Source organism: Dicentrarchus labrax, unplaced genomic scaffold (assembly GCF_905237075.1).
Source record: "Dicentrarchus labrax unplaced genomic scaffold, dlabrax2021, whole genome shotgun sequence".
Taxonomy (NCBI): Eukaryota; Metazoa; Chordata; class Actinopteri; family Moronidae; genus Dicentrarchus; species Dicentrarchus labrax.
The window spans coordinates 28,943,141-28,967,935 of record NW_026136715.1 but is presented as its reverse complement, the minus strand read 5'-3'; the positions used below and the strand labels follow the sequence as shown (position 1 = coordinate 28,967,935).

General features: G+C 41.1%; 1 protein-coding gene across 1 annotated transcript; it reads left to right on the top strand.

The window, feature by feature from the left end:
* Positions 1-480: 480 nt before the first annotated feature.
* On the top strand, positions 481-24,795 carry mfn2 (mitofusin 2). Its single transcript, XM_051426021.1, has 18 exons — positions 481-834; positions 2,338-2,519; positions 2,993-3,128; positions 3,423-3,585; positions 3,726-3,850; positions 4,457-4,565; positions 4,733-4,840; positions 5,779-5,932; positions 8,175-8,242; positions 9,256-9,377; positions 10,086-10,212; positions 10,462-10,566; positions 15,591-15,693; positions 17,615-17,835; positions 18,806-18,961; positions 20,166-20,362; positions 20,459-20,593; positions 22,514-24,795. The coding sequence occupies exons 2-18, from the start codon at positions 2,342-2,344 to the stop codon at positions 22,581-22,583; spliced, it is 2,277 nt and encodes a 758-aa protein (XP_051281981.1). The 5' UTR covers positions 481-834; positions 2,338-2,341; the 3' UTR covers positions 22,584-24,795.

The window sequence follows — 24,795 nt, the reverse complement described above, 5'->3', positions numbered from 1 at the left end:
ATGCCTAAACCTAACCAGTTAAACCAATGACGGCAACAAATATAGCCAATCAGAATGGCAGAGTAGGGTGGGTCATGACTTTTTTGTTTGTTTTTTCATTTTTTTTTTTTTTCGTCTTAATTGAACAGATGCAGATTACAAACTCAATGAGGGAACAATAACTTACAAACAGTTAAACAATATACATATGCCCAAGCCTTCAGTGTTAGTGTATCTATAAACATATATGCGTGTATGACAGAAGAGAAAAGCAAATAAAAAACAACATTGAAACTGTTACGTATTTAGTTGGGTAAGGACTTCACCATCCTAGGAAAAACAATATGGCGTACAGTAGGTGGCGGCATACACCAAAGAATGCACCTTTCACATTTGGTTGTAGCGAAGAAGAACTGTGTGACGTAACAACGGGACTGAAACGTCTCACCGCGATACTTGTGCGTGTTGAAAGGTCGATGGGTGTAAACGCAGGAAACAAAGTATCTGGTATTGTGCTGAAACGAAAGTTCGGAAGACAGCTCTTAACGTCTGTTGGAATCTTATCCAACCTTTACTGTCCTTATTACCGCCAGTGCTGACAATTACACGGACAAAAACAGCTGCTTGTCAAACCTGCGCTCGCTCCTGACACATAACGTTAGTGCCGCCATAGACATATAACGTTATAACGTTATGTCTGTGAGTGCCGCCCCCTTCACTTAGCATAACTCGCTCATTTCTCACATCCAGCCGCACAGTAACGTCGGTAGCTGAGTTAGTTAGTTCGAAGAGATTCGAAAAGCCGAGGGGCCAGGATGAAAGAGGATTATTTGTGAGGAACGACTCCCATCCACGGTAAGTAACGAAACCGAACAGTTGAGCCATTACTCGGCAGTGTAAGTTACTACAGTAACGTTAGCTAACTAACGTTAGCTAACGCCAGCTGGAAGCTCTGGCAGCTAGCTTGTAATGTATCATGGATTCGTCCCCATTCACGGCGTTGTCATGCCGGTCAGGAGTAGAAAAGTTAAAGCAAATGAATATTAATAACACAACGACAAGATAATATACGTATCACCGATAAAAGAAACTTCAACGAGACACGTTAGAGCTTAAACTGCTTGTATCATGTATCAAAGGCTAACCGGCGCAGATGTCATTTAACTTGATAGGTTAGATATCAGTTGGGTGTGTCTGTGTCGCTTTTCAACCTAGGTCTGGGTTCCATGTTAAATCAGCCTTTAAATGAGTCAAATAAGACATTTAGACTGTGCCTACTGTGTTACCTTCGAATTGTGTGAAAGGTCACAGCTGAGTAATGGCCTCAGCCTCTCCATTCACACGGTGAACACAGATGGCAGTAACTTGAACGTCTCTTGCGGTGCAGTAAAACAGCTCTACAGCTCATTCTGTACTGCTTTAGAGATGGTTTGCTGACAGTGTGCCAGACAGCTGTATATTACACTGTATGAACAGTACTGAGGCTGCTGTTTGTGTTGTCCACTTAGTCTCTGTATCAATGCATGGTATACTAAAGGAGTTGCACGAATAGATAGATAGATAGAGAGATAGATAGATGCTTTATTTATGCCGAGGGAAATTCAAGCAGTCCAGTATGGAGAGCAGTTTGTCCAGGGAATGTGATCCGAGTAAAGTTAACACGAAAAACGTATAAAATACTATTTTATATTAAATTGCGAACTAATGCAAGCTTTTGAATCAAACTCGAGATAGACCAATTATTGGATCAGATATTCCGAATTTTTCCAAGTACTTCATACTTTTACTTCCGTACAGTTCTTGATTAAATGTACTTAGTTACACTCCAAGCCTGGGTGTTCTACATTTGCCAGTCTCAGATTTAAATTTTTACTGCAAATATATATCTATGCCAAATATCTTTTATCGGATTCATTGATTACTAATAATCAGTATCTGTATCGGCCCTAGAAAAACATATTTATCAAACCCAAATTTATACTAGGGTGAGTATTTTTAAATGTTTTATTATCATAATTTCCCCTGAAGAGATAACATGTACAAAACAGTGTATAGTGCAGGGACATGAGTTTTAAGCATTTGATACTGTACACTTGAATCTGCAGGAATATTATTTTATAACTTTATTTAATCAGTTTCAGTTGTTTTGGGTTTACACTTAGGTTTACACTAGTGACCCTAGTAACAGTAACCCTAGCATAATAGGAACTGCATGTTAGTGTAGTCAGCGGGCCAACTATGGTTTTAATTTTAAAATGACCCATAAGCTGTGACCAGACATGAGACATGGTGAAGGTATTTCTAAAAGATATAGGGTTTGCTTATAACAGCATTTTCAATGTGTTCTCTTCTTTCCAGTGCCATGTCTCTGGTTTTCCCACGACCCAACACCAACGCAGTCCACGGCAAGAAGGATAAGAGACTGATGGCGGAAGTGAACGCATCACCGCTCAAGCACTTTGTTACAGCAAAGAAGAAGATCAACGGGATCTTTGAACAGCTGGGGGCCTACATCAGGGAGAGCGCAACTTTTCTGGAAGGTACCCTCCCGCTTGCCATTTGCTCCCCATCCCCTTTATGATACTCTGAAGGCAACCTAATATGTACACCCTGGTCACTTTTACATAAGTCACATCTTAAGATGTTGGACATATGGGCCGCCAAATTTAAGGGCATGGTGGCCCGTGGGGCCAGTGCAGAAATTAGCGTCTATCCCTGGAGTGGGTCCCTGTTTTGTTCTTATCTTGTGAACACACACAAGAACATGCCTGCACATGAGAATACTCTTTGTTGTGCAGTATATATTCTTGATAGTGATTTTACCATATTTCCATCCACCTCTTTTTTAATGTCTTTCCAAGCACTTTCTGCTCTTGAAACGTTTCATAACTTACTTACCTACTCCACTGATCAGTTACATGCACAAGAAACATCAATGCACTAGCAAAGGCAGGGATGTGAAAGACTGGTAACAGGAATGACTGACCTCTGTCTGATGACATCTAAATGTTAGATACTTACAAAAATGATGAGCTGGACCCGGTCACCACAGACGAGCAGGTCCAGGAGGTCCGGGGTTACCTAGCCAAGGTGGCAGGGATTGGAGAAGTGCTCGCCCGCAGGCATATGAAGGTGGTCTTCTTTGGCAGGTATGTATCTTCTTTTCTCACTCTCTCTCTCTCTCTCGCCTTAGAACTTCCAGAATCAACATGCATCTAAACATATTGTAGTAGAGCCACTAAATGCAATTATGAACCTGAAAAGGGGCATAATATGTCTCCTTTAAATTAGTCTAAAATCCAATTCTCTGTAAATGTAAACACCAGCAAATGTTAACTTTGACCTGAAACTAGAGGATTAAACATCAGCCAAAAGTAAAACTTAGAAGACTTCAGGTTAGATGGGCTGAGGCACTGCTGACAGGCCTGTGGTTATTTCTGTAGGACAAGTAACGGGAAGAGCTCAGTGATCAATGCCATGCTGTGTGACAAGGTGCTGCCGTCTGGAATAGGACACACCACCAACTGCTTCCTGAGGGTGGAAGGCACCGATGGCAATGAGGCCTTCCTCCTCACTGAAGGTTCTGAGGAGAGGAAAAGCATAAAGGTGAGCAGAATTTACGGAGTGCCTTAACATGAACACAGGTATGCTTTCAGCACGGTGTGTCACCAACCTTCACAAGTGGGTGGAAGTGGAATCTTTGAGTTTGTACACCCAGCTAATGCTGATGCTGTGTGTGTTTACAGACGGTGAACCAGCTGGCTCACGCTCTTCACCAGGATGAGGACCTGGATGCCGGCAGTTTGGTCTGTGTCATGTGGCCTAAAGCCAAATGTGCTCTGCTTAGAGACGATCTGGTGTTGGTGGACAGGTCAGACACAAGTTTGATCAACAAATTCATTTCCATAACTTTTTGTCACATCAACTTTTTGCGACAAAAGGCAAAAGAAATGACTCTTACTAAGCTGCCCTGTGTGCTGTTATTGCACTCTTATTATGCTAACAATAAAGAAAGTTTGAACTTGAAATTGAACAACATATTAAATGTTAACGGTCTAAAGTATACTTAGTTCATTTAAATTCAAAACATATACTAGCTAGCAGTCGACATATACAAGCTAGCAGTAGGCTGCCTGTTGACAGAGCCATGTAGACTGAGAGTTGCTGTAATGTTAACTAGTGATGGCACACATGTGCTGATCCCTCTGTATCTTGTAAGGTCTGCACCAGAGGGCAACTACTTCAATATAAGGCTCTAGCACAGAAACGAAGCACCAATGTTTGGGCTGTGATTCAGTCTGGTAGATAGCAGTCGTACAGGAACCAGTATTGAAAGTGGTAAGACTGAATTGAAGAAATACAGATATCCCTTATCTTTGTAAAAGAAGATTATTTTATTCCAGTCTTCTCTTGCATCACAGTCCTCACTTACCGTGGACTACAGTCAGCTCATTCTACATCCTGTTTTGCCCTCCAGCCCCGGCATTGACGTTACCACAGAACTGGACAGCTGGATCGACAAGTTCTGCCTTGATGCTGATGTGTTTGTTCTAGTGGCCAACTCCGAGTCCACGCTGATGCAGACGGTGAGACATGATGGAGCGAATGCTCTCTGAAGAATCTTACCGCCTGTGTCAGTCTGCTCTAGAACTGTGTGAACTGTTATTTGATGAGATCAAAGCGGAATAACATTTAGGACTGCTACAGTAAATGTCAATGTGGTGCTAATATTTTAAATTTTATCTCTATACAGGAAAAGTCCTTCTTTCACAAGGTCAATGAGCGGCTCTCCAGTCCCAACATCTTCATCCTTAACAACCGCTGGGACGCCTCAGCCTCAGAGCCTGAATACATGGAGGAGGTCAGTCAGCTTCACCTGGAAACACACACACAAATTAAAAACATGGTGCCATGTTTTTGTGTGTGGTGTATGCATAACCCACTGGTGTGTGGCAGCTTAATGCTACACATAATAGGAGGGATGTTGAGATCAAGTATTTGTTTTGTGCAATCTTGATTGTGTGTAAGCTGAAGTGTAGTACACTATTAACCTGCTGCTGACTGCAGCCTTAGATCGACAGCTTAACTGGTATTAACCATTGCCCTCACCCTGACTCCGTCTGGTCTGCTGGAAGTGAACTGAGGATCACATCCTGCAGGAGGCCTCTGCTCTCCCTCACTAATGCATCCTAAGACTAAAGCCCTCTGTTCCCCTCAGTCTTATCTAGCCTTGTTAATATGGTATTTATAGTTTTGTCTAGGTTAGGCCACAGCCAGTCCAATTTAGTTTGAGGTTCATTTACAGGCTGTTGGATGAATAGGCTGAAAGCTACACATAAACACTTTCTGCCCATTTTAAATTTTTCCTAAAATTAAAATTCCCACAGTTACCATTGTTGCGTTCCAGGGTTCTGGGTTAACCCAACATCGCCTACTGGATACATTTTGTGTGGAGGTTTCATGTTCTCTCTGTGCCTCCCACAGTCCAAAGACATGCACGTCAGGGCCATCATATACTGTATTGGTCTTGACTGGCAACCTGTGCATGATGTGTACCCTGCCTCTTGCCTAATGTTAGTATAGGCTCCAGCCCCTCCTTTCTGCTCTCAGCTTTAGTACTGAACGATAAGGGTCCTCAACTTAAATACTCTACTGCTAAATGAAACCATATTGTCGTATTGCGTCCAGGCAAATGGACTGACAGCATTGTCAATAAAGAAGATAGGTCCATGTGTTTTTTCCCCTTCTGCATCACTTGTTGCAGTTCAGGTTCAATACAGTGTGTTGTTGTTGTGTCAGGTCCGGAGGCAGCATATGGACCGATGCACCAATTTCCTGGTGGATGAGCTGGGCGTCGTGGACCGAGCCCAGGCCAGCGACCGCATCTTCTTCGTCTCTGCCAAGGAAGTACTCCAGGCCCGTGGGCAGAAGGCTCAGGGAATGCCTGAAGCAGGTGTGGATCAAAAATGTTTTGCAAAAGTAATGCAATTCAGTGAATGTAGTTTTAAACCTGACCTGTGTATGAAATCCTACACATGGGCACCATTTAGAACAGGGGAGAGGCAGCACTGTGAGAGGCCTGACTGAGGAATTATGTTCACACGGCAGGAAATGCAACAGAGTAACAGACAATTGAAGCCAAAAAAACAACAACTACAATATATAGTTCTCACAAATATCACACAGGAAAAAGGCTTTTACTGTATATACATTTTAAAGTGAATTCCAAGTAGTGTGAGCCAGATGAGTTGGATAAAATAGTGTAGGCACATTATGCACCTTGTCCATTACATTACCTGAAATGGAGATTGGGCATTCTGGCAACACGGTGTAAAACAGAACCCATTTTTCCTGGCTAGTGGGACCTTGAATCTCCTGCAAAATGGTAACAGGATTGATAAGTGAAGTTGCAATTGCAACAGTTAACACAAATTCAGCCAATCCCTGTGGTTTCCTGCACAAACATCCATAGAGTTTGGTAATGTATGAGCTATGTCATGCAGACATGTGCAACACAAACATCTCACATTTATCAATTTTGACTGTTTTCTTACTTTTAGACTAGTCTAAACTTAAATTTCCATTTAATCGATAGGGAAATTAGTTATTAGGAACACCCTTTTGCCTTTTTTGGTTACAGACGGTTGTATAGGATCTGCAGTTTCAAATGTTGGTTTCCAATTATATTACTCTAAGTAAGAGGGTTCAGTATTTTGCTCAAGGATACTCCGCCAACCTTCCGATTAGTGGACGACCTGCTCTACCTCTGAGCCACAGCCTCCCCTATGCAAATGCAGATGAATTACTAAATAGTTTTGGAGAAACATTTATTCCTCAGAGTGGTAGAGAAGTATTGAAAAAGTAGGGATGCACGATAACTTTTTAAAAAAAACGATACCGATAACTTCCAGCTCCTAAAGGCCGATACCGATAACCGATAACACACACACACACACACACACACACACACATACATACATATATATGATCATGACCTAAGATCATGACATTGATACTATGAACAAACACTTTTGACTCTTTAAATGGAGATAGGCCTATTTATTTTTTGCAATGAAAAACTATTGGCAAGCCTCTCAAAAAAAGGCCCCTTGAACTGATGCAAATACACGCATTGGGATTACAAACTGAAAAGTGTATTCCAGAAGTTCAAAAAAATAAATATATATAGAAAATTGATGCACTGACACAAGTTAGATTCAAACATTTCTATGTAAACACAATCTGAAAAAGTGCATTCCTCAGTAACAATAAATAAAATGTGCATAATGCACTGACACAAGTTAGACTGAAAAGGTGCATTCCATAGTACCAAAAAATTAAGTTTAAATGATTTTGGCTTATGGTTCTATTTAAATGAATACCTTTTCACTAAAGTAAACGAGGTTCAGTTGTTTTATCGAGACAGAGAAAGAGTTTTATTTACTTATTTAATTAAATGTATGAAATTGTTCTTATGTAATTTATTTGTTGCTTTGGCAATATTGTTGTTTTACATTCATGCCAATAAAGCTGATTTAGAGAGAGAGAGAGAGAGAGAGAGAACTTGCTTGGAACATTTGTTACAAATAACAAGCAACCTGTCTTCTTCAGAAACTTTGAAAAAGTCAGACACAATTGACGCCATGTTGTTTGTTATCAAACGCAAGCACGCTGTGCTGCATTCACGGTGTGACAGAAAATCCCTGTTCCCACGTTTGCTAGTCGTTCTTTCGGCCTTTTTTAAGTTCATGTTTCTATTGTTTACGTGTAACGTGGAAAAATACTGTGGATATCAATTCAAGTCAGCAACTACCAAAATTATGACCGAGTTAACGAGTTCTTTTCGACATGAGGGGGTATTCTTGAATTTTCCCAGTCAGAAAGAGTTTTTCTGATTATGCCAACGTCACTTGAATGCAGCATTCACTGCAGGACATTCAGGTGTCACAGTGAGAGCGGGGCACTGCCGTGCTGACAAAATTATATATGTTATCAGGGCTATTCGTCATGATATCGGACTTATCAGAATGACGTAATTTCCTGTTATCGGCCCGATAATTATCGTGCACCCCTATGAAAAGTATGAGTCCTGAAAGTCGTGTTTCTTATCTGCACAACTACTGAACAGTTTCAAACAATAGAAGAGAAGAAGAGAGCAGCTTTCTACAGTATTACATCTTGTTGTCCTGTTTCAGGTGGCGCGCTTGCAGAGGGGTTTCAGGCCAGAATGTTTGAGTTCCAGAACTTTGAGAGGCGATTTGAGGTAAGTTCCTCATACCTGCCGTGGCCAGGGATAAGATTTTCATCACAGATTTGAATACTCATACATGAAAAATTTGAAACCAAAATAGGTGACCTACGTGAATCGTGTAGATTCGATGAGAAATTTTTTATGGGGGGGGTAGGTACCAGAGATTCAGGTTCGCGTGCCAGAAGGGAGCGCGAGTGCATGGAAATATTTGTGTGAAGGGCCTTGCATCACCAGTTTCTTTCTCTGGGAAGGTCGGGGAGGGAATACCATTACCTGATTGGTTTACAAGCAGTTCGCTTCGCTCGTGTTTTAATATTTTCTGGTATAACGAAGAGTTACCCAGGGGCTCTGTTGACATAGGCTTAGCTAACATTAGCTACAGCTTGATGAATTGTAAAACGCAACGTTAGCCAGCTAAAGCTCCGGTGGAAAATTATTAGCTAACGCTACCGTTAACGTTAGCCTAACATTAGCTAGATATTGTTACTAAAGTTAGCAGCTAGCTTGTATAGCTAACAGTAAATCACAAAAAAGAAATAATAAAATGTATTAAAATCTGAATTACCTAACATTGTATTGGTTGTCAATCATGATGGAAGAGTAGACAAGTTAAACTACAGCATGTCCACCATCTCTTGTGGGGGTTATGCATTAAGCCACATTGTGCCTCATATACTGTAAATGTTAGACCCAGGGACAGGCTGGCTGACAATGGCTTGCATAATACTTAGTAAGGAGGCCATAATATTTTTGACTCATGGCTGAAGTTAAGTTTCTCCAGCTCTCCCCAGGTTGGCAAAAAATGAGAAATTCATGAGTGAAGTCATTTATCATTTGTGCTTACTTCCATATTTATCAGTGTGACTTCAGCAACACTCCAGCATAGATGAAAGGAAGCTACCAGTTTCCCCCTTCTTCCAGTATTTGTACTAGGCTAGGCTAAACACACTGTGGGCCTTTTCGCTGTCCCCATATGTTAGTTGTTGAGTTGATGTCTGGATTGTTATCCCGTCTGCTGTGTGCAGGAGTGTATCTCACAGTCAGCAGTGAAGACCAAGTTTGAGCAGCACACAGTGAGGGCCAAACAGATCTCTGAAGCCCTGCGCCGCATTATGGATTCTGTACACATCGCTGCACAAGAGCAGAGGTGAGTCAGGTGTTAAAAGTAGACTTCACGTGTGTGAACCAAAGACTTGACACAAATGTGATCATCTGCCATACCTTTACACTGTTGTTTATCACATACGCAGGAGTTCACACTCTAAGCACTCTTCTTCCAATGATGGAATGCTTGGAGATATAATTTACATAAATGGTTTTCAAAGGGACAAAGACACCATCTACTACTATCAGTGCAGTCGGGTGTGTGTGGTGTACTGCAGTTTGTTATTTCATCAAAATCTTATATCCTGATAATAATAATCCGGAATAAATAGTTTATAGTTTGGAAAGGCCTATGTCTAATTACATTTTGAATTAGGGCTGCACAGTTCTTAGAAATACGGCCAAGTGCAATATCCAAATCGCAGAAGCTGCAATTTTTTGCCTAAGGTGAAATATATGACAAACAGCTTTTAGAATGAAATACTGTAGTGCTGCAGCAATAAAGAGTGGGATTTGTGACACAGCTAAATAAGGCATATTATGAAGCTATAGAAATGTTTGTATAATGTATAAGTAAAACAAATATATATATATATAATAAGAGCCTTAGTATGTACCTTTTTATAATGATACAATATATACATTATATGACAAAATTTAGACACGTGTGTGTGTGTGTGTGTGTGTGTGTGTGTGTGTGTGTGTGTGTGTGTGTGTGTGTGTGTGTGTGTGTGTGTGTGTGTGTGTGTAGGGTCTACTGCCTTGAGACCAAAGAGGACCGTCAGGACAGATTGGAGTTCATAGACAAGCAGTTGGACCTGTTGACTATGGACAGTAAGGCCAAGATCAAGAGCATTACTGAGGAGGTGGAGAAGCAGGTGAAGCCCAACATTATATCATAACATACCAAGCTGCATACCTACCTACCTTCCTGAACCTTAGTGGTGATTTGTCAATTATTTCCTTATTATTTTAAAAGTAAAAAGTAGTCCTGTCAAAAGGAATCTTCAAGTTTATTTTTCAGTTCAACGTGTATTGCTAAAGAAGTGTTAGCAGACGCTGATTCTTCTGGAGGGAACTCTCAAACAGGAACTAGTTTTTCACCCCTGCTCTCTGCTGCTGTTCAGGTGTCTAACGCCATGGCAGAGGAGATCAGGAAGCTCCATGTGCTGGTGGATGACTTCCACATGGACTTCCACCCGTCACAAGTGGTGCTCAAGGTCTACAAGAACGTGAGTTTAACACACATTCAATAGTATTAATGTGAGCTTCACAAGGGTTCAGGCATTCTGTCTGTCTACGCCCGCCACTTTTTTTTTTCTTTGCTGCACATTCAGATGTGTTTGTTTTCACTAGTGTGTACACAGCTGTTATAGTTCTGTTGCAAATACTGTACTTTTGGCAAGTGGGCATGTGGATGGGGGTTGCATATCAGTAGGCAACTGGCCAAAGGGTAACTGTAGAGTCTGCATAACATACATTTTGCCATGTTCCTTTAATAGGGTTGCACAATTGAAATATTTAATAGTTTTCAAAATATTATTGAAGTTTCAAGTGCAATATCCAGATCTCCTGAAGCTGCCATTTTTTTTGGATAATCTGTTGGTTAAAATGCAATAGAAAAATCTTTACCCTAATTACATGTAGAAAGCTGTTCAACACTTCATGTTTCCAACTATCACAAGCTAACGTTAGCTAGCTACCATAGCTAGCCATCTAAATGGTGAGTAACACCTTTGTGACATTAACAACCAAAATGTGGCTGTCTGCAGAGAATATGCGGCCGGTCTATTTGACGGGTCAAACAGCACAGAGCACAATGCAGTGGCAGCAAGTCTGGCACATAAACAGCATAGAGAATCTGGTCAATTTTCAAATATGATGGGACTCCAGATCAACTTTCACCCTACATCAACATTATGTCATAACCAGGCATCAGGTTAGAAGTCAATACATTAGAGGCAGGTCAGAGGAGATTTCACACAATGGACAATGAGAAGTTCATCTTGGATGTGGAAAAACGCAAAATTCTGTATGACACCCAGTGTTTCCTCTATGTTGATTTTGGAGCGGCGGCCCACCGCTGTTAAATTTCTGCCGCCACAGTATCAGAAATGGGGCAGACACACAATGTAGTCACGGTTTCCTTTTAAATGATCCTGCCGACATAATGCACCCCTGTTGGCTGCCGCTCACATTGCAATTTAACAACAAGTAGAACTATTCAGAGGTTATTGGGGCTGTCCAGTTTAACTCCACATACTGTTGTGTTGATGTAGCTTATTGTCAAAACGTTTGCTTTCTTCCAAGTTGACTATTAAATTAACAGCTGTGTTCGGAAGGGCCTGCCCGCACTGCAAAAAAAATCCTAGAGGAAACACTGGACAAAAAAGGACAAGGCCTAGAATTGAATGAGGAGTTTTGGGAGTGAAAGATGGGGATTTCATTACCTATTAATGAACTAATGGACAAAATACAAGACAACAACGTCGAGCAGAGCCAGCCGCTCTGCTTCTAGGATGCTCTTTGTAGGATTTGAAGATATTTATTTTAATTAGGGACCGAGCCAGCGATCGCTGGAAGGTCCCTATTGTTTTTGATCCGTTTTTATTATTATTATTATTATTAGGGACCGAGACAGTATCAACTGGAAGGTCCCTATTGTTTTTGCTATGTTTATTATTATTATTATTACGCTTAGCCCCTTTCACTGCATTTTTGACCCACTGAACGTATAATCCGGACTCATTTTATTTGGCAAATTTGTCGGGCCTCGTGCGATATTGGATATTCTTTGCGTCACTTTCAGGTTGGCCACTAGGAAGGCCACTAGGTGGCGCTACTTTTAGGCAAACTTTTATAGGTTAATAACTCCAGCATTGTTAGTCTCACATTCAAAAACCTTATATCCACGTGTTCGGGGAATGGAGCTGAATCTCCCTATAGCCCACTTCTGCCTCGATTTATTTTGCACTAGAGCACGAAATGTCAAAAAACTAAGTTTTCGTGTTCCATCCATGCCTTTTGTCCGATTCGCACAAAACTTTGCACGTAGCATCTGGAGACCGTCCTGGCAAAAAAAGTAATTTCAAGTATTTTGATATTTCAAAAAATAAGCACGTTATAAAATAAGCACTTCCTGTTGATTTTTTCGTCAAATAAGGAAGTGGGCTATTTCTCCACATTGGTTGTCCGATTGACACCAACCTTGGGTCAATAGTTCCCCATGTCTTCATTAGGCATCGTGCACAATTTCAGGCCATCGCCACAAGGTGGCGCTCTTTAAAATGAAGTAGTTTATATCTCCACATCGGCATGTGTGATTAAAATGAAACGTGATACGATGATTGCCCATGGCTCCCTGAGGCTCACCTAAAAAGGAAAAAAAATCACGCCACTGGGTGGCGCTCTGGTGGCAGGGTAAATCACTCTGCGGAGACCGTAATATTTATGAATATGAAATTCACAGGACACATGTAGACTGGTGCCTGTAGCTCACATACCAAAAATCTTGTTTGTCGTGTCTGTAGCGCTCCCTACAGTATTTCAACAAAGCAGCCCCGGCGCCACGTTTCACCAATATGTATGAAACCTGGTAGGCACGTGTAACGTGCCGAGACCTACAGAAAAGCCTGTTGGACCCATGCCCCAAAACCCACAGGAAGTCAGCTATTTTGACTTTAATTTTCACTCTCGGCGGCCATTTTGTTTGTCATTTTCACTTTTTCGCCTTGTATTTGAACGAACTACTCCAATGGAATTTATCGGATCTGCTTCAAATTTGGTCAGTACAGTGAAAACGCCATGCCTTTTGCGACTGTACGTTGATGAGCGTGTCCGTGGCGTGCCGTCAAAGTCGGCCACTGTGATGCTATTTCCGGCATTTCAGGACTTCTATTTTAACTAACTCCTACAGATTTTATCATATTGACTTCATATTCGATCACTGCAATCTATACACATTGGTGATCATAAGTTAATCAAATATTTACTGTCTGTCAAACTGTGTGTCCGTGACGTGGTTCTGAATTTCCACCTTTCGCAGTGAAGACTCTCTGTGAAAGTGTTGGTCATTTGCAGTGTCTGAAACGTATGACAACTTAGAGTGGTCTTCCTCAGCTTCTGGCGATGAGGGCTTGGGAGTGGGGTGACGTGAAAATGTCTTGTTGTGGTCCACACGTGTTACGACGGCACGTGACGCGGCTGCAGCACGCCCCGAGTTGCATGGAGTGCGAGGTCCCGCCCAACGCTGCAGCTTTAATTTAATTTCAGCTTTCCACTGTACATTGTCAGATTCAGCCCTCCTTTTTGATAAAAAAAAAAATGTTTTAAATAAATTGCCTTACACATTATGTAGTCATGTTTTCAAATCTGGACCTGTGTTATATCACAGAAAATATAGAGCTCTACTTTAATGCTACCATCAATCTGTCACTGGCCCTCAAGGGGCTCACATCACAAGATACTGCCACCAGGCTGAACAACCTCTCTGGGGGACACCCTGGTTTCAATCTGCTGTGATGAATAGTACTAAAATTAGTTTCTGTGAGGTGACCATGCCCAATAGTATGGTGGCTCTCAGCCTGCCTGTGTTAGATGAAGGTGTGAAGGTGTGGATGACAGGCAGTCCCTATTCTCAGCACACACAGGTGCATGTGAGCAATCCGCTGTCTGTCAGCTGTTGTGTTTGTGGTGATCAGTTGGTCTTTGTCAGCACTAGTTGTTGAGGTTCAGGGGCCTGTACACACACTCAAACCCAATGCTCTCATACTAGCTCATTTACAAACACAGCTGAGGATACTGTGCTGTGTAGTGCAGGGGTCAGCAACCTTTGCTGTCAAAAGAGATCTTTTTGTCTTGAGCCACAGACATATTTGAGCCTTATAATGCTAATTTCTCACTGCAGATCGAGCAATCCACTTAACCAGCAGTGTTGGTGGTGAAAGCAAACTGATCTGTCCGCACACTATTCATTTCTCTATTTCCCTTTGAGTCTTGTTTTTTTGTATTTAAACTCCCTAGCTAGGCTAGCAAGGGAGACTCAAGACTAATAGTTTGGGCTTCTGTTGTAGATAATCCTTTCTCCTCTGCCAGTTCCTTAGAACTGGTCTATTCCACACTGTCCATGTAGCTGTTGAGGGTCTCAAGATTGCCCCCAGATTTTTCTCTTTTGTGTTCTCACCACCTCCTGAGCCTGGTTGTTAAATCATAATTATATCATCATATATATCAGTAAAACTAAATTGAGATAAAACAAGATCAAAGTATAATCTTCTGCACTGTGTGTTTTCTGGTGTTTTTTAAATTGACTTGTTTGTAACATTTTATTGTTTTTTATCTTTGTATTTATTTTTTGGCTGTGTTGTTTAAATGTAGCTATATGATGCACTTTCAGCTGCATGCTTGTATGAAAGTTTCTATAAACTGAATTGAGTTATTGATCCTGAAACAATCCTGCCTCCAGCAGGATCACTCAGAAATGTTTCCCACCCTCCTACAGCTCTGTCAGTCTGCTATCTACATGCAAGACAGAGCAGAGCTCACCCCTGACCTCCTGTTGGCTCACAGAACCTGTATAAAACTATAAAGCCATGTAATCTGTGTTATGTAAGAGCAGTCCAGACTGAGTCATGATGTACTCTTTCAACTCTGTAATCTCATTTGATGGGAACAGGCCAAAAACATCCTGAGCCGTTCTATTAGCATCTGTGTTAGTGCAGGCCAGCAAACATTTCTCCTTTTAAATTTCAGCCTAATAGCTGTAAACCTGAACCTGACCCAAGCATCAAATCTGCATGGTTAGTAGTTAAGATAGTTAGGATACAAAGCACATGGATCCCTAGATGGCCACTTCACTTCACTCTTGGGCTGACAGCGCTGTCAGCAGCCTGGCAGGAGAGATGCTCTGTGGTGCGCTGACATTTTCTTGCTGAACTATGAGCAGGATGCACACTTTTATGTTCTTTCACTGTGTGGATATCTGATGTTTTCAAATCACACATTATAAGAAAGACATTATGAAAAAGACACATGAGGCCGGCTAGGAACTGATGATGTTAAATTACCCTTGACCACCTCATTACTGTGCTATGGCTGTCAGGTTTGGGTGATGGTTGACATCAGTGAAACAGAAATATAGATTTAATTTGGTCAGTGGTGGACATCCTGTGTTAATCGTTCAAACGCAGTGGCAGTGTGGCTGTCTGTTTCACTGTTTCTCTGTTGTGATTGTTTTATTTTGTTTGTTTTGTTCTAGGAGCTCCACCGGCACATAGAGGAGGGTCTGGGCAAGAACATGTCACAGAGGTGCTCCACCTCCATCACCAGTGCCCTGCAGGCTACACAAACCGACATGATCGGTAACACTCCTCCGGTTTACACCTCACAGCTGACCGCAAATATGTATTGTCTGCTTTAATGTACTACAAGTATAATGCCACTGGTGCACACTGTTTACTATGTACTGTCCTTGGAAATGTGTATGCAGGCACATGGTGTGTCACTGACATCTGTGGTAAATTCTGACTGAATATACGGTAACACTTTATAATGAGTACACACTATTAAGCATTAGTTAAGCATTAATAAATACTGAATTCATCATTTATAACGCATTTTTCTGACATGAATACACATTAATATGTAGTTTATAAACACAGTTAAAAATATTTTTATTCATCATTGATAAGCACATTAGTTATGGATTAGTAAATACTGAATTCATCATTTATAAAGCATGTTCCTGCCGTAAATACTCATTACTATGTGGTTTATAATCACAGTTATAAATGTTTTACTCTTCATTAATAAGCTCATCTATAACATGCTAATGATTGCATTTTCATATTTTATATATGATGGATTCAGCATTTCTAAATCAAGTATTACATCACTTACTAACCAGTTATTTAGGATTTGTCAGTGGTTTGTAATATCATTTAGAAAGTGTATGTAAATGATGAACAAACTATTTAGATGTACATTTCTGCATGCACTTGCACATCCACTATTCAGACATGTATTAATGATTAGTGACTGTGTTAGCAGATGTTCCATAAAAAACTCACAAATTCATTTTCCATGTCCTATAAACAGTTAATGCAGGAATTCATGAATTGAGGCAGTTACGAAGCACTTACTACTCGTTGATTAAACATTTTGTGTGAGCTCATCTAAAGTGATCACTATCTATGGCTTATAAAGCATTTACAAATGAGATATAAAGGCTGACAATGCCTCGAGACTCACAAAATGTTCAGTTATCTTAACAGACGAAGGAGAGACACAACACAAAGGGATATAGAACATATTGTATTGATATTTATTGCAACTTCCCAACATATTGTATAAAGACGGACAAATGAAGACACGCTATTGTTGTGATCTGATCTGTTTGGGACGTGTACGTTGAGCTTGCAATCCCGCTCTCAGCACGTCATCAACGTGATGACGGTGGGAGGCGGCAACATTTTCAATTCAATTCAATTTTATTTGTATAGCGCCAATTCATAACAGAAGTTATCTCAGGACACTTTTCAAATAGAGCAGGTCTAGACCGAACTCTTTATAACATTATTTACAGACCCAACAGTACCACCATGAGCAAGCACTTGGCGACAAGGGCAAGGAAAAACTGCCTGTTAAAAGGCAGAAACCTAGGACAGATCCTTCGGCTCTAGGTGGTTGGTCGTCTGTCTCGACCAGTTGGGGGGGGTCGTCGTCAGGTGAGAAGTCACCAAGAAGCACCGAGAAGTCAGGTGGACGCAGGCCAATTAGAATTGCGGTGTGGGGATGATGCATTGGAGTCGGCGGCCGGAAATGAATTTGTGAGTTTTTTATGGAACATCTGCTAACACAGTCACTAATCATTAATATGTCTGAATAGTGGATGTGCAAGTGCATGCAGAAATGTACATCTAAATAGTTTGTTCATCATTTACATACACTTTCTAAATGATATTACAAACCACTGACAAATCCTAAGTAACTGGTTAGTAAGTGATGTAATACTTGATTTAGAAATGCTGAATCCATCATATATAAAATATGAAAATACAATCATTAGCACGTTATAGATGAGCTTATTAATGAAGAGTAAAACATTTATAACTGTGATTATAAACCACATAGTAATGAGTATTTACGGCAGGAACATGCTTTATAAATGATGAATTCAGTATTTATTAATGCTTAACTAATGCTTAATAGTATGTACTCATTTTATAGTGTTACTGAATATACTGTTTTGATCCACACACACTCTGAATTGTGTCTGTGTAGACGGTCTGAAGCCTCTGCTACCTAACCCGGTCAGAGAGCAGGTAGACAAGCTGGTTCCTCGTCAGTGCTTCAGCCTCAGTTATGACCTGGCCTGTGACAAGTTGTGCAGTGACTTTCAGGAGGACATCAGCTTCCACTTCTCTCTGGGCTGGACCATGCTGGTCAACCGCTTCCTTGGGCCCAAGAACACCCGGCGGGCCCTCATGGGCTACAATGAACAGGTAATACCTACAGGAACTTAAACCCCTCTCCCAGACTACAGCAAATGTATAGCATCATTAAAGGGTCTGGATAAAGAACGTATTTGAACCTTTAAACCTCATACTTTTTTTTTTTTTTCGTGAAGTTTGCTCACACCAATACCAATATCAATGTTTCAGTCATTAAAACAAAAAAATCACACCAAGGAGCTTCAAGTCCTGCTGTGGGATGTCGGCAGGAAAAATACAACAAAAACTGCAGTGTGAGAATCTGTCAGTGCCATACTGTGTCAGAAATAAAGGGGTAAGAGTTAGGTTCTGGAGTGGTTTAACAGTTGCCTCATTAGATATAAAAAACATACATGGCATTAGACCATTGTTGTTACACTGCTAGGGTATAACAGAGGCACACATACCTGAATAAAAAGATCCTGAGGACAGTGAGAATTGTATTTATTTTTTTCAATTTCATTCATATTAACAGTGTGTGGAGTTTTCTTGTAAACAAACAATGTTTACAATGTTTACATTCAGGGTCATCAAAAGGCATTATGTATCTCCTGAGGTGACACATAATTCCGAATGCTTGCGAGCATACATGTTTAGTAGCAGGCAGGCTACTTCTTTCTTGCCTTTGCTGGTACGTTACCGCCACCTGGAGGTCAGTGGAACAGTGTGAACCATTGCTGTGATTTATGTATTGCATCAGCTGTGTAGACAAATGTGTTTCCTTGTGTGCATGCACAAGATAATCAAAGCGTGGTTCATTCTGAAGCACCACTGGAGGTCAGAATCTCCTCAGGCCAATTAAGGCACAAATAGTACCTTATAAGATAAGAATGGTAGACTTTCTGTATGAGCTGCCGCCACTGCTTAAAAGAATCCTAGAGGAAACCCTGGAAAGAATTATTTTTTTGTAGCACTGCACTCTTTGATGTGCTGTTTGGATCATCGAGGATTGATTCTACTCTGTGCTGCGTTCTCCCTGCAGGTGCCTCGGCCTATGGCCCTGACTCCGGTCAGCACCAGCATGCCTCCATTCCCACAAAGCTCCATGACCCAGGAAGAGCTGATGGTCTCCATGGTGACCGGTCTCGCCTCCCTCACCTCCCGTACTTCAATGGGCGTCCTTGTGGTCGGCGGCGTGGTGAGGACACACACACACACACACACACACACACACACACACACACACACACACACACTAGATCAGATATGGATGAAATGTGAATGATGAATAATAAAGTGAACCTTGAGTTATGTGTGTTTTAATTTTGTTTAGCTATTCAATGATCAAAATAGTGATAGGATTCAGCAGAGGTAAATAAGAAGCAAAACAACTGAGCACCTTTGACAGTGGAATCTGTAGGTGCACAGGTCTGTAAGTATGGAAACACAGAGACACTGCCACTATTTTCACTACTACAGTCACTCCCTTCCTGGATTACATTGTTTACTTATGTTCCTTTGACAGTTATTTATGTTTGCATATAGTCCAATATATAGTCCAACACTGTACAGATATTTTTTAGTCCAGTTATCCAGGTTGAGTAAAGTGTCTCTAGATGCTCCTGGTCTTTGAACAGTGAGTAACTGTAGTGTAATGTATAATGTTAACATTTACTTTACAAAATAAATTGGTATCGCAAAAGTTATCGCTCAGGAACCTGTGTCGAGGTCAAGGTATTGGTACCAGTATTAAAACTTTTGTGAACGATACCCAGCCCTGAGCTGATCACAGTTCAGCTACAGTCAGCTAATAGGACTGCTAACTAGTTAATGCAGTTACCACAGGCAACAGTGCACTGGTAGGTGACTCCCTGTGTTACAAGAGAAAGGGTCTGTGTTGCAACGATCCCCTGATACTTTCATCCATGTAACAAGGCGCAGCTCCTGAACGGAGATTGGCAGTGTTTTGGTTTTTCTGTGACTAACGACTAATGAAAAGTGCCTCACCTGAGACTCTTCACATGGACTGTATTCACTCCAGCAACTGTAGTTGTGATTTGTAGAATGTGTGCACCTGCAATGAGATGGTGTATCTGTTGTGTTTGTGGGAGAGACAAATAATCTAGTTAACCATGTTAAAGCTAGCCACTCTTAACTCATTTTTCTCTACAGACTCCACTGTGACTGGTGCTCAGCTGTCTCCAATTGTACGTTCATAAATTCCATCATATAATTTATCAAGCACAAATATGTGTATAAAATGTATATTACACTATATGTGTGACACAAGAGTCCTGACTGATGTGAATATGATGCATGTTAATCCTGACAGATCTAGTAGCTCAGGGGATATCAGGGCAAGGGGGCTTCAGCTAGACCTAAAGCTTTGTTGATGTGTGCAGATCTGGAAGGCAGTGGGCTGGCGCCTGATCGCCCTGTCAGTGGGTTTGTATGGGCTCCTCTACATCTACGAGCGCCTTACCTGGACCACGAAGGCCAAGGAGAGAGCCTTCAAGAGACAGTTTGTGGACTACGCCAGCGAGAAGCTGCAGCTCATTGTCAGCTACACTGGATCCAACTGCAGCCACCAAGTCCAGCAGTGAGCATGTTAACTGAGGGTTATCATGTCAGTTCAATCAGTGTCAGACAGTTTGTTTGGTAACCTGTTTGTGTTCCTGCTGTCTGTGGTTACTAGGGAGTTGGCGGGGGTGTTTGCTCAGCTCTGCCAGCAGGTAGATGTCACTCGCCAGAACCTGGAGGACGAGATCACAGACATGAACAGCAAGATCGAGCTGCTGGACAGCCTGCAGAGCAAGGCTAAGCTGCTGCGGTAAGAACCTCGCCACACTCACAGTACATATACAAACAGCCAGAGAGGAGGACAGTCAAACACAAAGCATAATCAAACATGTAAAAACTCTATAGCGGGAGACATTATGTTTTTATTTGACTCATATGAACACTTCCTGGTTTTGCTGCTTAATAATATAAGTGTTTAAATAACAAAATAACCAGGGACTTTTATTGTGAAGAAGTTAAATGTGTTTGTCACCGGAGTGGAATTTAGTTGATGGCTTTTCTTGAAAAATCACTCCTAGAGATACCTTCAAGTGAGTAGCCCTGTTCTGATGGAAACGCTAATCCCTGCTGTGCAGTGCTGGTTCACCCAGTCAAACTGAGTGGTGCCAAGGCCAGCAAAGGTGCATGGAAAAATGTGATAACAGTGATCCTACAGACCTATGTCAGGTCACACTGTGTGAGGTGGGTCTAATAGTAGGGATGCACCGATCCACATTTTTTCACTTCCGATCTGATCCCGATACCTGAATTGGGATATCGGCCGATACCGATACTATTCCGATACCAGAGCTGTGTTTGCTTTAATATTATTATTATCATTATTGTTGATTTTATGAGGCTGAAATAAACTCCTCTCAACAGGCAAGTATGATATGTACGTATGTATGTATGTATGTATGTCCCAAAAGGCAACTTGAGGTAAGTATAAAGTCAGAAAAGGAAGTCAGAAAAACAGGAAATCCTGTTAACAGGAAAAATCCCATCCTGAAACAAATATGCAACTGTAAGGGTTTCAAATTGATTGTCATGTCAATATTTATTAAATTCCCAAAATGTCAAATAATTGAAATATAATTAAAGTACAATAAATGTAAACATCTCACACACATACACACACACACACACACACACACACACACACACACACTCTAATCCCTTTAGCTTTCACATTGTCTGCCTGGAGTTTACCTTGTTTTTGGAATGACTCTGGAAGTGATTCCTGACAGCTCCTTTTGTCTTTCTGCTCCTGCTCTTCTTCTTCTTCATATGGATTTCCGGCAGTTTAGATGCTTCTAGGCGTATTACTGCCCTCCTCAGGAAGTCACTCTAAGGATAATGTTACTGCTTCACATTTTCATATATAGCCCTGTATCGTGTAAGAACTGTAATAATACTTTAACAATCAAGTGGTGGTTCTCATTTTGACCAAATAATCCTCGTGCTCTTTCGTGTAGTGCTTTTTTAAATCCGCCTCTCTGAATCACGGCTTTGCTAGCTGGCTGCAAACTGTGGAATGGATTTCCTGAGCGGGGGTGTGTCTCATAACTCTGTCTCATTGAGCAGCGCCTCCGTTCAGGAAATCCATTCCACAGTTTGCAGCCAGCTAGCAGACTGGCCGACAGGAATCACCTGTGGAGTCATTTCAGCAGACAACGTTAAAGTGCAGACATGGCTCATGGATATCGGAAATCTGCGCAGGTTGGATCGGGAAATTCCGATCTGTGAATTACGCTGGTATCGGTCCCGATACCGATACTGGATCGGATCGGCCCCATCCCTATCTAATAGAATCTTGGTCTCAGTCAGACTGTGTGATAAATAGTAGTGTTACAATGGAAATAGGTACAGTATGTAAGAAGAGAAGGTGCTTATCTGCTGGCTATCTGCTTTAGTCTGGGGACAGCTGTAAACCATGTGTGTAGGCTCTCTCTTGGACCTCCATCCACACTAGAACAATTTCCAGACTTTTCCTAGTTCACATGAACACACAATGCCAGCAGTTTGTGAGAAACCGCCTGTGTGGTAGTAACTGTACGTGTCTTTCTCTCTGTCCTCACTCATTCAAATGAGTACAGCCAATTACACAGCACAGCCTGTATTTACAGCTCCAACACACCTTGTTACATACATGTGGACATTATTAATGTGTATGTGTGTGTTCTGCTGTTAGGAACAAGGCGGGCTGGCTGGACAGCGAGCTCAACATGTTTACCCAGCAGTACCTTCACCACAGCAAGTAACGCAGACACTTGAGAGACTAACTCCCACCTGAGGAACATTTGGTACAACAGAGTTCTCAGCACAACAGGAGAAACCAATGTCTGGTATGAGGGGGCGGAGTTACTGGGTGGTTGTGATTTGGATATGTGGACATGAGTTCAGGGTGGAATTCTGTTGTCAGCTTGGGACTAAAATAAAACATACAAACAGGATTGGCCATTAAATAGAAGTCTCAACACAAAAAAAGGTTTAAGCATGAAATGGAGAACTGATGCTCATTCCTGTCTATTTAGCACTTGTTCAGTTGTGATGATGCCCAATAGAGCTGACTCCAGAACAGCAGTACAGTCTGAGCTCTCCCTGTATCCTCATCAGCACTGTTGAGTGAGCTTTTGTCAGAAACGCCACACTGTCCTTTAAATTCGGTTCAAGCTGCCACATTGAACTAGTGTAGATTTGATTTTGTATATACATTGTGAACACTGGACAAGTGCCATGCTGAAGTAAAAGGCAGTCCGCACGAGGCAATGAAGAAAGTGTCTTATGTTAGTAGGATGATGCAATGAACCGAAGACACAGTAATTTATTATTAAAGATTTATTCCTCCAGTTGTAGCTTTTCCAGAGAATTAATCTCAGTTAAACAGCAAAGCAGAAAATATAAGATTGCTTGTTTTGGTGTCTTAGTCCATATTTTTCCATGTGCAAAGCCAAACCTACAATGTCTCAGTCCATCCTCACAGATATAGTTTGTTTCTATAGTTTTTATCAAACAAACAATAGGAAATGGTGCATTTAATGGACTATAGCAGCAACCATTGAGCTCTATGGCACAGAGGAATAAGAATAAGATGATTTACTGATACATTCAGTGTCGGTTTGAGACAAATATTGAATAACACCAGACTGATTCTTTAACTGGATCCTTCTGTAAAAGATTTTATTCTGTTGCTGCATTTAACATTTCTACGTAAAAAGATTAGGACCAAAATCCAAAAATAATTCTTATTTTAATCTCATAATTTGACTCTGCATTCTAACTTTAAGGACATCCTCCAAAGGTTATCATAGTACTTAAAGCATCCCTGAATCTCCAGAGGCTGTCTGATAAATCTATCTAGAACTGGCGTTTGGTTTGTCCATTCTGGGCTACTGTAGAAACACAGCAGTTCTCATGTTCAGATGACTATACACTACTGAAAACATTTCTTCCAATATATCTTCCTCAATGTTAGACTGTTGTGGCACTAAAATTATATGATATGTATGAGGTCATTTAGAAGCAGTGTGTCCACCAGGGAGCGCCGGAGTTTAAAATGTCCCACTCAGCACATATCTTTTAATAACCAAATTTCAGTGATTCTTATCAAGAAATATTTACTTTACATTTACATAAAGTGACTCAGCTCATGTATCGGTATCACTTTTGGGAAACTCACTATCAGAATGAGCCTATAAAATTAATGGGCATGTTGGAAACAGAATCAGGGTGTGCTACTTTATTTTCAGCTTTCAGAGCTCAGAACTTCTTTCATGTGGTCCTAATAGACTTCCATACATATGGAATGAACCCTCCTTCACCCAAACTACATTTTAGAGAACAATGTTTTTAACGTCAGTGCTGTCAATGGCTGCCGCAGTGTCTTGTGTATCTTCTATCTTGTGTGCGTTTAACATTATTGTCTTGCACTGAATGCATATGTGGGTGGGCTCTCTCACTGCTTCTGTCAATATCACACATGGTTTGACTTGAAAAGGAAGAGGTAGGGATCTGGATATGATGGGGATATGGAAGGGTACATTTGGTTTCTAAAATGTGTATATAATGTAATTTAATAAATTGCCTTTCAATTGGAAACAATGGGAAACCGCTCAACGAGACGAATGAGCCTGGAGTTGTCCAGTGTTTAAAAGTGGTGGTTGATCAGGCCGTGCTGTAAACGCAAGCCATACACTGTGTGTTGCCAAGTGAGCAGAAAGGCTGCTGTACAACACTTCCTTCAGAGTGAGAACTTGCACTTTATCAATTTGCTGCTTTTGGATTTCTTTTGTTGTTTCTTTTTAGATAAAGGGTGTTTTCCCCAAATTGTAAACCACAATGTAGTTGTGTTAGGCTTTAGGAAGGGTGAAGTACCTGCATGAAGTGGCTGTTGTAGTCGTCCTGTTAAAATGTTCAAATGTGTATGTGTGTAAAAAATAAAAAATAAAGGTGACACAATGCTAAAAAAGATTA